The sequence below is a fragment of the Tachypleus tridentatus genome, chromosome 1, assembly GCF_004210375.1.
Source record: "Tachypleus tridentatus isolate NWPU-2018 chromosome 1, ASM421037v1, whole genome shotgun sequence".
NCBI classification, from domain to species: Eukaryota; Metazoa; Arthropoda; class Merostomata; order Xiphosura; family Limulidae; genus Tachypleus; species Tachypleus tridentatus.
This window is the reverse complement of record NC_134825.1, coordinates 134,192,870-134,206,618: the sequence shown is the minus strand read 5'-3', so window position 1 is coordinate 134,206,618 and position 13,749 is coordinate 134,192,870. Positions and strand designations below refer to the sequence as shown.

The 13,749-nt window shown below is 32.5% G+C and overlaps 1 protein-coding gene across 1 annotated transcript in view; it reads right to left on the bottom strand.

The window, feature by feature from the left end:
- The window catches only part of LOC143224794 (apolipophorins-like), a 145,321-nt gene extending 134,049 nt beyond the window's left edge, over nucleotides 1-11,272 (bottom strand). Inside the window, exons 1-2 of the mRNA XM_076453108.1 lie at nucleotides 11,097-11,272; nucleotides 10,788-10,835 (exon numbers count right to left, since the gene is read on the bottom strand). Coding sequence (XP_076309223.1) covers nucleotides 10,788-10,835; nucleotides 11,097-11,151 — 103 coding nt within the window. The 5' untranslated portion in view covers nucleotides 11,152-11,272. The remainder of the gene's footprint in view (nucleotides 1-10,787; nucleotides 10,836-11,096) is intronic.
- Nucleotides 11,273-13,749: the final 2,477 nt, after the last annotated feature.

Here is a 13,749-nt window from a genome sequence, read left to right as displayed (position 1 = left end):
TGATCTTTTATCTAAACATTCATATAACATTAACAAAACTACTTATAAGATCTAATTACTGATATATTTCTTGTTTCAAATCATTTTAAACTGTTTTGTTTGCCCACAGTATATTTTGGTGTTGTACTTAAAACATGCAGTAAATATTGAACATTCATTTTGTTATTGAAAAATTATAGTCAAATATTAATTTAAAAGTTCTCTGCAGCTATTTGCTTCTTAGGCAGATTTTGGTATTAATTTATCATGACATTTTAAATTAAGATTATAATTCGAACATTATACATACAGGTCAAATATATTTAGAATTAAGAAAAATAATAAAAATGTTTTGAACCAAAGCCTATCCCATATTGAATAACAGACGTGGTTGTTAGGGCACTTGACTCTCAATCTGCGAGTTGCAGGATCAAATCCCCGTTACCGACACATGAACATGCTCGCCCTTTCAACCATGGAGGCGTTTTGATTTGACGCGCAATACCATTATTCATAAGTAAAAGGAGTATCCCAAGAACTGGTGGTGGGTGGCGTTAATTAGTTGTCTTCCCTCTAGTCTATCACTACTAAATTAGAGAGGGTTAGCGTAAAAAGCCCTCATGGATCTTTAAGGGAAATCCAAACAAAATCATTTTGAACATAAAAAACAACAACAACTGGGAATAGCACACATAAAAATTAATGTCTAAGATTTCATCTCAGAGCTTCTAACTGAAGTATCTGTCCTTTCATTTGACTTTGAAAAAAAATTAACTATTCTTACCACGAACTATTCTTACCTTTTATGGTTTTTGAAAACCTACCATTGTTTTAGCAGTGAGTGTGCGAACTTGTAACTTTAAAAAAGATTTGTTTCGTTGCCCGTGATACGCACACTACAAATAACCCATTGTGTAGCTTTTTGTTCAACAACAAATAAACAATTAATTTTTAAGTGTTGACCTGAAGTTTGATTTTGTTTCAAAAACGACAAATTAATTCGCATCGATTTTCGACTTACATAAAAACTTTGCGCTTTGCGATGTTCTAAACATATTTTGTTACAATAAATGTTTTCTTCTCTGCAAGGATGTTTAAACTTAATAAATATAATGCGCAATGGAGAATAAACAAAACAAAACAACACGCAAAATATTATTGTATCTCTAGTTAGAGTTTGTTAAAATCTATTTTTCTCTCTAAATTCTGTTAAGTTATCCGTCTAATGTGTGTTAGAACATCTCACTGTTTCTGTCAAGTCTATTATATCTCTCTCGACGAAAAGTTTGAATATGTGTAGCTGTGAAAAGTTTTAGGAACATTTGAGTTCTAGTAAGGTGTGTTAAAACATATTTGTTTAAGTCTGTTAGAACATCCCTCTCTCCCTCTTTGTGACGCCTGCCATACTATCCCCATAGTCTATTAAAACATATATTCCTGTAAAGCCTTTTATAGCATATATTAGAACTTTTATCTTTTTGTAAAGAGAGAAAGGTTATAGTAGTGTTCCGTGACTTAATAGACAAAGCTAGATTTGGCTTTATAAATTCCGTTGTTCCAGGTATGAAAGCACTTTATGCCTTTAGATGGCCAACCATTCTAACATTCAAACTAAGTAGAAGCGTTTCATAATTAATCACAAGGAACTATAATATTAGCAGACTGAACTTACTAGATTCTGAGCTATGTTCATATATGAAAGCGCTTTATGGAACTGTAACAATAACAAGTTATTCTTCAGTAGATTGTTGAGGCAGAGTATTCATGATGAAACTTTGCAGAATGGACGGCAACTGCCTGTTGTGGAGACACAAGTGTAGAGGACGACGTTTCGTAAGTCTTCCGCCTTTCTTCCGTCCATTTTACAAAATAACAAGTTAGTCCAAACTAGGCAGAAGCACTGTACAACAAATTCTATGTGACTGGTTTTGATTTGTTTTGAATTTCGCGCAAAGCTACACGAGGGCTGTCTGCGCTAGCCGTTCCTAATTTAGCAGTGCAAGACTAGAGGGAAAGCAGCTAATCATCACCACTCACCGCCAAATCATGGGCTATTCTTTTTGCCATTGAATAGTGGGACTGACCGTCACATTATAACGCCCCCACAGCTGACAGGGCGAGCATTTTTGGTGCGACGGGAATTCGAACCCGCGACTCTCTGATTACTAGTCGAGTTCCTTAAACACCTCGCCATGCCTGGCCCTATGTGACTGGACAGAGCTACCTGGATTCTTACTTAACTTATTGTCCCCAGCTGGGACAGCGGTAAGTCTTCAGATTTACAACGCTAAATTCAGAGGTTCGATTTTCCTCGGTGGACACAGCAGATGGCGCGATGTGACTTTACTATTGAAACCCACGCACAAGTTAAAACATTTCATAAATCTTTGAGGAAGTGTAAACTAAACAAGGCGGAAATTGAAGCAGATTTTATTGAAATGAGACACAAATTATATGCTTTTCACTTATTTTTTTTTTTTTCTTTTAGACATGAAAATTCAATGGATCCTTAAACCATACAATTAGAAATCAAAGTGTGAAAATTCAGTTAACATAAAATGTCGATACATTAGCTTCTTGAATTACTTAAAGACCTAAAATCTAAAACGCAGTGGGATTCCAACTCACTTTTATAGTGGATGTGCTACTACCCACTTCTCGACTCGTAATCTAAGGATGTCGGGTTCAAATCCACGTCACACCAAAGGTGCTCGCCCTTTCAGCCGTGGGGGCGTTATAAATGACTGTCAATTCCACTTTTCGTTGGTAAAAGAGTAGCTCAAGAGTTGACTGTCAGTATTCATGACTATCTGCTTTCCCTCTAGTGTTACACTGCTAAATTAGGGACGGCTAGCACAAATAGGCCTCGTGATAAATATATTTTTGGTTAATATTCAATTTCTTTCAATGCCTATTTTTATATGCGTTGGGTTATTATTTTATTAGCCTCATGTTTAATACAGATGTATTTATAATTTTCAGTTAAGCGATTTCGAGTTCGCCCTATGTCATATTACGGAAATGCCATTAAAAGTCCTTTAACAAGAGCTATTTGGAAGCATGGTCAATGTCAAGGATATCAAATCAAGCACTGAAAGAGTTCGCAATGAAAGGTTTGATAAAATTTGATCAAATGATTATTTTTCACCAATCAGTAGATTACAGTCGTCATCAGTAGTTTCTTGTGTTTATCTCATCCATCAGCTGAAAAAGTATTCTGTTGACGTGTGATTTTTAAATTGACGACTAAAATCTGCCTTATATGCTGACTAATATAACAGCCACGTTATCACTACATTTAATACAAGAGTTAAATTATACACATACTGTACAATCATTCTTTAGCGTTGTTACAATATTAAATTTCTTGTTTCGCAACACACTTATAGCCTGTTATTGTACAAGCATATCAAACTTTGTACTTTTTGCTTAGTGAAAACAAATTGTCTGATAATATCGACATAAAAATAATGTATCTCAGCTAGTTTCAATCAGATATCTGTTGTATCTCGCGATTATCTGTTGTTGAAGTAAAACTTCAGCGGTGATTTCCATAAAAACAGCTTGACTTTGTTAATTAAGATGGCATGGCCGAGCGCGTAAGACGTGCGACTCGTAATCCGAGAGTCGCGGGTTCGTGCCCGCGTCGCGCTAAACATGCTCGCCCTCCCAGCCGTGGGGGTGTATAATGTCACGATCAATCCCACTATTCGTTGGTAAAAGAGTAGCCCAATAGTCTTACACTGCTAAATTAGGGACGGCTAGCACAGATAGCCCTCGAGTAGCTTTGTGCGAAATTCCAAAAACCAAACCTTTTTGGCATTGCCATTCCTATATCATCCTTGTTTTTTTAAATTGTTTTTACTCTTTGTATGTATAATAGTATTATACATGGTGAGAATAATTTGACAAAATAAATAAGCAAAAATATCCTCCAATGTTATAGGTAGAGATGTTTAAGTAAATATTAAAATATTTTCTAGATAAAATATTTTTGAAGAAAATATTTCTTAGCAGTATTTAAAATATAATTTATGCGTTACTTATACGATTTTATTCGATTTCACGCTTTAGTGAGAATGTCAAAATCTTTCACATGTGTATGAGGACGTTGAATGTCTCTTAAAGTACGTCAACCAATCTACGTAAGTTCTGTATTTTCACAACTTTATTCTGTATTTGGTAATGTGTCATATAATGATTTTTCTATATATCCCTTAAATGCTTTTAAAAGAATTGTTATTTTTCTTAACTCAGTTTTTCTTATATTTCACCAAATGAACTGTTGCAAATACGCATCATTCTTTTATAAGTTTCGTTTCAATAAATCGTATTTTGAGATAGTTTGTTTTAAAGCTCAATGTTACACAAAGGACAATTTGTGCTCCGCCCACCGTGACTATCGAAACCCGAATTTTTGCGTTGTAAGCCCATTGACTTAACACTGAGCCATAAAAATGTTTTCTGCTACACTGAAAAGACAAATTAATATCTCATAGTGGCACGATGCGAAAAATTAAAAACGCCTGCTTAAAAGTGTGTCTATTTTCCACAGGATATCAAATTGATAAGATCTTTAACCGACTTATTATTTTTGTTAAACATTTCTCTTACAAAATTACTCTGCAACACATCAACATATGTAAGTTCTATCCTATGACAGTCGTCAAGCAACACTGAAATTAGGTGCGACTCTTTTATGTTCAAGAAGGACAGATTTTAGGAGCTAGACTAATAGCTGATGTAGTGTTCTAAACTTCACAACTTTTTGGTTTTGCTAAGCTAAAGTTGGAAATATTGCTGCATCATGTGAAATAGAATTTTTCAATCTCTAAGAAACTTTCAAGTGCTCTATTATAAAGAATTGAAACAGTTCCAACAAAAAAATGTAGAACTATGTATCTGTATACATAACAAAAAATAAACTTTTTTTTCTTCATGTAATATTTACTTTATTCGTAACACACGCTTGGAAAATATAAACAGACAGAAATTCTGCACTATAAGTTTTTCGCATTTTACTCTGGAAAATACCTTTCCTTGAGAATTGTAGGTAAATTCTGACGGTTTTTAGTCTTAAAATTTGGATTTATATACTTAAATTAGACAAGACACATATGCAGTTTTGTGTTCAACAACAAACGAACAAATCCCCCGAAAACTTTCAGCTTAAAAGAGTTAAGTATTATACTAATATTAAATTTCAACATTCATATGAAAGTTCATGAAAATGTAATGTAAAGTTTTCAGTATGCTAACAGTGTCATAAAATAAACGTTTGATTAAATCATTCTTTAATAAAATGACTAATGTAACAGATTTATCGTTATACATTTATTTTAGTGCCTACGCTTCTTTTTGTATAGTTTTTCTTTTTTAACGTTACATATATTCTTAACTGTATGTTGCGCAAGACATTTGTAGAAGATTTTTGAGTAAGAACCTATAAGTACTTGATGTGTACGTTATACTAGCAATTGATAGTTTTGTCGCCAAGTGAACTTTAATAAATGTTCTAGAGTCTCGCCTGACTGTTATATAAAAAACCAAGAGACAAATAGGACTATTATCATTGGTTAGCTACAGTCAGAATGCGATCGGCCTAGAAAGCTATAATTGTGTTTAACGTCTATTTATCGGAAAACTACCGAATTTGACTAGGAACGTTTACAGATTTCGAATATTACAAACAGTTCAACTTTAGTGAATTACTTGGGACGTAAGAATTTCTATGAGGTCATTAAATAACCTTCCTCGGTATTAAGTGAACTTGTAAGCGGTGTTAGGTTCAAGTATGAACCAAGATATTGAGATTAAACAAGATGTTTGTTTGTTTGTTTTGGAATTTCGCACAAAGCAACTCGAGGGCTATCTGTGCTAGCCGTCCCTAATTTAGCAGTGTAAGACTAGAGGGAAGGCAACTAGTCATCACCACCCACCGCCAACTCTTGGGCTACTCTTTTACCAACGAATAGTGGGATTGACCGTCACATTATAACGCCCCCACGGCTGGGAGGGCGAGCATGTTTGGCGCGACTCGGGCGCGAACCCGCGACCCTCAGATTACTAAGCGCACGCCTTAACGCGCTAGGCCATGCCAGGCCGTAAACAAGATGTAACAATATCAACTTGTAATTAATTTGCTCGTCATGGACTTGGATCGTTAATAAAACACTCAGTTCTAGACCGGATATAACACTCAATATTATATGTAAGTTTGTAAAATCGTTGGAAAAAGTCTATCATTTGTAATAACTATTAATAGTAACCGTTATTATAAATTGTATTGTTTACTTGTTTGTGTGTTAAAATATGTGTTAAAAAAAGAAAATGTGTATCAATCTTGTTGACAAATAACGCAAAGTTAATACATGTTAATAATTAATCAACTTCTAAATTAATATTAGAATTACCAGTTATTTAAAATAGTAAGCGTTAACGTACGTAATATAAGTCGGAAACTCGTCCGAAATAAATTATAAAACGTAACATTAAGCACATAGATACATTCGTCTACAACGATAACATTTGTAAACGATGACTGTCTAACGTTTTACATTACAGTCAGCCCTTTATATATTGTTGTGTATACACAACAGTGCTTCGTAGTATTCTTTTTTCCCCACCAAAGGCATACCCTCCAGTGGCACAAAGGAATATCTGCGGACTTACACCTCTAGAAACTGGGTTTCGATATTCGTGGTGAGCAGAACACAGATAGCTCTTTGTGTAGCTTTGTGCTTAATTATAAACAAACAGACAAAACCCACTAAACGCTATCTTTCGTTTAGCGGTGTTCTTATTATTTATTATAACTACAATTTTTCTTACTCTGTATATCCCTGTCATATAAGTTTGGTTATAATAAGCACTATAATTCTGTCTGATTTCTATCGAGACAGTACAAAAAAGGTACGATTTTTTTATCAAACTGAAGTTAGTTTCTCAAAATATGTCTTCAAGAAAAACAATAACAAAACGTAAATATGTCAAACAACGTATTCATACTAACACGTTTAGTTTGTATGAGTATTAACATTATCTAATCAACATTATGTAACAGTAGACGGTGATTTTATTACTTTCAAAGACACAAAGAATTTCAGCTTCGATATATAAGTTTAAAAACTATAAAATAGAATATATATATAACGGTATTCTAGATGGAATCTTAATAATAATTAATTAATATATATATATATATAAGTATGTGTGTGTTTTTCTATGTACAAAAGATATACATAATAATATAGGAAAATAAGACACTAACCGGAAGTTTTTATTTAGGGGTTACATGATTTAATGCCCCATGGTTTCTTTTGTTTTCCATGTATGCAATTTGACTGGATGTAAGGTTATTAATCCAGTTTTGAACTGACGTATCCATTACTTAGTAATTTTATGTTGATAAATAAACCCTAAAATTACCGACTTCTTTTTACGCCTTTCATTATCAGTAAAGCCAACATACTGCTTTATGTTACGTCTTTGCCAGTTGCTACTTTCGGTTTAAGGAGCTGACAAAATAAATGGTGAAGTTATTAATTTTCTATCTACCAGCGATTAACAGTATTGGGTGAGTCAGGTGTAGCTTAGCAGTGAATGTACTTGGATTGTGAATCTAAGAATTCATGAATCATGATTCGTAGTAGCGATACGTAATCTACATTTTGGGCCATGGAAGTGCTAAAAGAGTGACACTCAAATACCATTATCTGGTCATACAAGAGTATATCAGCAGTTGACGTTAGGTACTATTGACTAGCATCCCTCCCACTTATCAATTCAGAATTATGGATAACTATGTGCAGATAGCCCTTTACGTAGTGAAAATCAAAACTACTATGATTAATTGAATTATCGAAGGTTTTTAGTAATTTCTCGAGTTACTGTTATATTATTATGAACACCATAACCAACAAATCATTCCTTTATCAGAATGTTGGTGTATTAATTGTTTGTTTATTTTAAGTTAAGCACAATGCTACACGATGAGCATCGAAATCCGGTTTCTAGTGGTATTAGTTCGCAAACATACCACCGTGCCAGTGGGAGGCAGATGTATAAAAAGCTTAAAGAATGTTTAACAATCGATGTGGTCTATATCAGTAATTCTAGTGTTAAGATGTTATGCGCATTACCGTTGAACATATGAAAGTTAGAACTTTATTTTTTGCATTGAAAAAAGGGATCAAGTGATTTTGTATACTGTTCATGAAAATGCATCTTGGTAATAACTTTGTAATGTAGTTTCCCTTACAAAAGGTTCCGTCGTGAGGCTGTTATATCCAAAGCACAGTACTTTTCCCTGTTTTCTTTCACAATCAATCTGGTATAAGAAGATAGTGGTTACGTATTTCCTATTTGAACACTAAGATTACAGAGAAATACACAGTTACTGCGTTTGGTATGTTTTCGTACCTAATAGCAAGAACCCCAGTTCATTCTCCAATTGCTTAAATCGTTTAACAGAAGTTATGGCTAGAAAACTTATCTTGGTGAATCGATATAGTTTTGGCTTTGTTTCCAAATGAAATATTTTTGATTATGTCGCATACTGTTGTATACACAGGAAATCAACTATTACAATTGACTCTCGTGCTTATGGTTTTTCTACATATTACAAGATGCTGTACTTTTCTAATGAGAGCTGAGATAACGCTTGGAAAATAATGTCAAAATGTACATCTTCCACAGCTTTGAATTGGCTGCTGCTGTTGTGTAAAATGCCGATTTGAGTATTAAAATAATTTTAATATAACACATTCAAACAGTTTTCAATTAAAGCGACAGTATAGAAATACTAAAAATAATATCTGAGCTTACAATTGGACCTAGATAAAAAGTCCCTAAAGTTAATTTTCCTTCCTTTGCATTTAAGTTCGAACTAAGAAGTGTTTATGGATTACACTGTATTCAATTGTTATAACAAATAGAAGAAATCTTATCTACTATAGAATACAGATTTTTATCACGTGTACTGTGTATATTTCTATTTTCTAATTCGTTCTCCATTACTTATTTGTTTTATTTTTGAAAATGGTCATCATCTATAATTTGATTAAATATTTTTATGCTTTTATTCCTTTCGTTTTTAATAACAAAATTATTTTTGTGAAATTGCCAAGAAGAATATAATTATTACTGTTGATTAATGCCAAAAACAAGATAAAGCTGAAGTACAGCTAGATTAATAAGGAATACCTTCGCTGAACAAACCATATATCTTATCATTGTTTGGTCATGTTTTGGAAACTGGGTATTAAGTCTATTCAAACAGTGCACGTGAACAGAATGTTGTCAGATATCTGATTTGTTAAAGTGTTTTGGCCTTCAACGTTTATGCTTATTTTAAGGGCAATGTACAAGTCGTTGACCAGAACTGCAACATACCAATGCAGTAAAAGAACAGTAATAGATAATTTGTCATTAGAATTTATAAGAAAGGTCGCATTTTGTTCATTGTTGGTGCGGCTTAATCTGAATATATAAACATTTGATGTTGAAAATGTTAATAAATGAAGGTCTCAACTAAAAACATTAAAGGAATAAAGATTCATCAAATAAATAAATGTCACTGAGGCTCGTGCAATGAAGCATTTAATTTAAAATTCAAAACAATATCTGATGATAAGGTTAACTACTGCCCTTAGAGATAATATGAAAACTCTACAATTCTACCGTATTTTACATCGAAAGTTAGATTATATATAATCCACGAAGCTTATTGTAAGCTCCGTATCATTTATTTTGGTTTGTTGTTCCATCTTTATAATGATTTGTCACTTTCAGTTGTTAACGATGTTGTTAATTTATAACTAGGAAATTTCAGTGTGGCGTATAATGATTTACAAGTACTTACAAATTGAAAATGAACAATGCTAATAAATCAAGAGCCCGGAACTTTAAAAACGAAAAGATCATATTATTTGTAAAGTATTAATTGATATAAAATACAAACAGAACAATTATTATTGTTCGAAAATATTGACTTTGAAGACTAGGAGCTAATAAATTAACATATTAAAAAAGTTATCAGGGAAATTAGTAAAACTTGCAACTCTCCATCAGTTACCATAAAAATGCTTTATAATAAATTTCAACATATATCAACAAACGTACATTGCATTATATAGATAAAAGAAACTGCCCCTTTAATTTTGTAATTCGCCTTACAGAAAAGCGAAAACAATATTATAGTAAGGTTAAAAAAACGAAAATTTTACACTTTCAAAGGAACTAGTAGTATTAAAAACAACAGATCTGACTTTAAATCTGTTAGAGTCAAAAATCAAATCCAGTAGCAAATCGTAATTTTGGTTTAAACTTTTAAACCTTATCTGTTGAAGTTCAGAGTATCATCAACAAAACAATCATTGGATAATGTAAAGAAAGTTTCTGAACAGTGGTATGATATTTATGTTACCGTAAAAAACTGTGGCTTGACATATTAACAAATAATTAATGGCACTTCCATTAACGCACTAGCGATTTTTAAAAAGTAAATCAAGGATGGAAATTTAGCTACATAATTAAACCTGTATTTCAGTTCTTTTAAATCGAGTTAAATACAAACAGTTGTTGATTCTCATCTTGAATGTATGGTCTCAATAAAATACAGAAGACAAACCATAAATTACTTTGTGTATAGTATCATAGCTAAGTTAGTGCAAATTTCAGGTCACAATTCAAATGCTTAATTAATATTTTTTCAAATTTAGAACGTACAAAAAACGTCTAGTTAAATAATGTCATAAAACATTACACATTTAAAAATACAAATCTAAAAAAAAAAAGTTAGTACTTACGTGTAGGACATGATGTTGAACATTTTGAATCATCCCAGCTGATAGGTCCTAAACGAGGAATGAAAGAAAAAAATGTTTGTTTTTGTATGCATCAACATTAGTCTTTAAACTATTTATTAGGGGTTATTTTAGCTTACTTTAAAACATAGAATAGCATTTACGTATGATAAGGTTTTAGTTTATGATCAGATATTTAAATATTTACAGATAATTTGCTCATAGCTTCAAGTTTTAAAAAGCGTCTATATAAAATTTTCTTTAATTAATATTTTCTCAGTGTTATATGTAATGTTTAATGTACGAGTTTACCTGCAAAAGCAGCTACTAGAAGCGATAGGAAAAGGATGAAGGATCCCAGCGCCATGTTAAGGGGCCACAGAATCCAACAGGAAAAATCTGAGCTTTCTTTATGTAGTTGACTTTTATAGACAGTTGGTTTCTTACGGCAGATTAACAGTTTCGTTAGCAATCTTCACGCTTGACCAATGCTAGTTGAGCATTAGCGTAGTATGCTGACAAGGCTGCTTGTGATTGAGTAGTTGGCGAGATTACGGAGGTTTATCCGTTTAGTAATAATAAGATAACGAATCAACGTTTCCGAAAGTTATCAGTTGTGTTTGTATTAGACATTCAACTTTTAGCTCGATAACGTGATTGTTAGTTTTATGTATACTCAGTGACGGCGATTGTTTAAATCATGATCTGAAGTTAAGTCATCGTTTTTGCGATAGATCGCTTAGCAACAGGCAGTTGTCATAAATGTACATTTAATTCATTTATTTTCCCCTCTAGTTTTATTTCTTTTTTATAACGAAGTAATAAAATTGTTTCATCTTTATCCATCAGTTCAGAGCTTGTGTGGCCTTAAATGAAGCAAGGTTTAACATAGCATTATTTTTTCATTAGTCACTGACAATTCTATCAGATTTTCTAAATATGATTAACCCACATTTTTTAATATGTCACTGACTAAATATGAGTAAAATAGCAGTGTAACTCATTACATAGAGATAGTAACATCAGGTAAAAATAAGCTTAATACTCATGATGGAAAACATATTACATTGCAGATTCCCTATTCCTTTTGCAATTAAACTGGTGTATAAATAGTAACTCAAAGCTACCTTAAGCCTGTTACAAATCACTGTTTGAGAATATAGTCTAATAAGTTATGCTGGGTTTCAAAGCTTTGCTAGCTTTTTGTATTCAGTACTGTAATTTTGAAAGTTTTGTAATTTATATATAAATAGAAATTCGATGTACTTCTGACTCTCAGTCACTTGGCTAAGCATTAAAATTATTGTAATGAACGAAGGGCTGCCTGGACAATACCTTCTAGCAAATAAAAGACAAATCTCCAATGCTGTTTATTAGACATTTTTTATTTAAAATTGGCTCTGAGTAAATTTTGATAATTAAAAAAACTGCAGTTTAACAGCCTTTATAAATAAAGTTTTATTTCAATGCTGTAATTGTAATTGGTAAAACATGCTTTTTAGTTGTTTTGTTTATAACAAGCAGCTTTTGATTATATAATCAAAACTTTATTAATGATGTATGTGTGCGTGTGTATATATCTTACTTAACTGACCCTTATGGCCACGTGGTTTTATGGCGAAATCTGAGAGTCGTAGGTTCAAATCCCCATCACACCAAACATGCTCGCCCTTTCAGCCGAGAGGGTGTTCATTAGTAAAAGAGTAGTCCAAGTGTTGGCGATTGGTTATGATGACTAGTTGCCTTTCCTCTTGTGTTACACTGCTAAATTAAGGACTGCTAGCGAAGATAACCTTCGTGCAGCTTTGCACGAAACTCAAAATCAATCAAACTCACTTAATAAAAATATATCAAAAGTGATTATATTTGAAAACGCTAATAGTTTTATGTCTTTTCACACAGAGTCACCAAAACGTAGATGAGTAGATTGATTTATTAGATGAATTTACAAAAAATGTAGGACTTAAACAAGATATTAAACAAGCACATATTCATTTGGCATTATGCCAAATTTTACCATAAACTTAATATTTCAATTTGTATTTAGATTAAGGGAAACAAGTAAAACAGACGACAATAAAGTTCTAAATTATTATAACAATTATTGTATACTGTGTAGATTATTCTTGAAAGGCAATATGAATTTATGTATACAACATCTAAATAACTGAAAACACAAAGTATTCGTAAAATGAAGTAAAACATTAATATTGTACTAAATGATTATTATTAAACAGATTCGAATTAATTATACATAAGTGCTCTAAAAGAGTCGATGTGCAACCTATTATGAAGTACACATGATTAGTGGAGCTTATCACTCTCCACGAATTTTTAAGTTTGTAAGAATGCTTTATAGACACTGTTCCAATATCTGTATTTATAAACAATATTTACTTTGTCTTTTTTTCTCATATTATCGCAATGAAAATGCGTTTTATTGTACCTTATTTAGTATTTTTACGCTTAAAAAGAAGGCACAACATAACATTGAGAATCATGATCATAGTATCAATGCCGAAAAAAAAACCCGAGAACATAAGTTGTTTTAACAGCTGGTCAGACAGCTACACTTATTGAATTGTACAATCAGTAACATGCATCATGTTGCTATCAGAGAGGGCAGTTATTCCTATTGCTTGGCAAAAGTCACAAGCATGATCTATCTTGTCAGCAAGGGGACAACTATCCCATTGATTAGCAAAAGCCACTAATTTGAACCATCCCATCAACAGGTGAGACAGTTATTCACATTGGTTGGGAAAAATTACCAATATGCACCTTTCTGCTAACCAATGAGACTGCAACACCTAATAAGCGAGTACAAAAGGTAAATAAAACGCTAGAAACTTCTCTGAGCAGGAATGTATATGGCTATTCAGCTATTCAGGAGAAATCAATGGCATTGGTGGTAGATAACTACCAACAAGGGTTGTTTCATTACAGACAACTAATTGGGATCTCA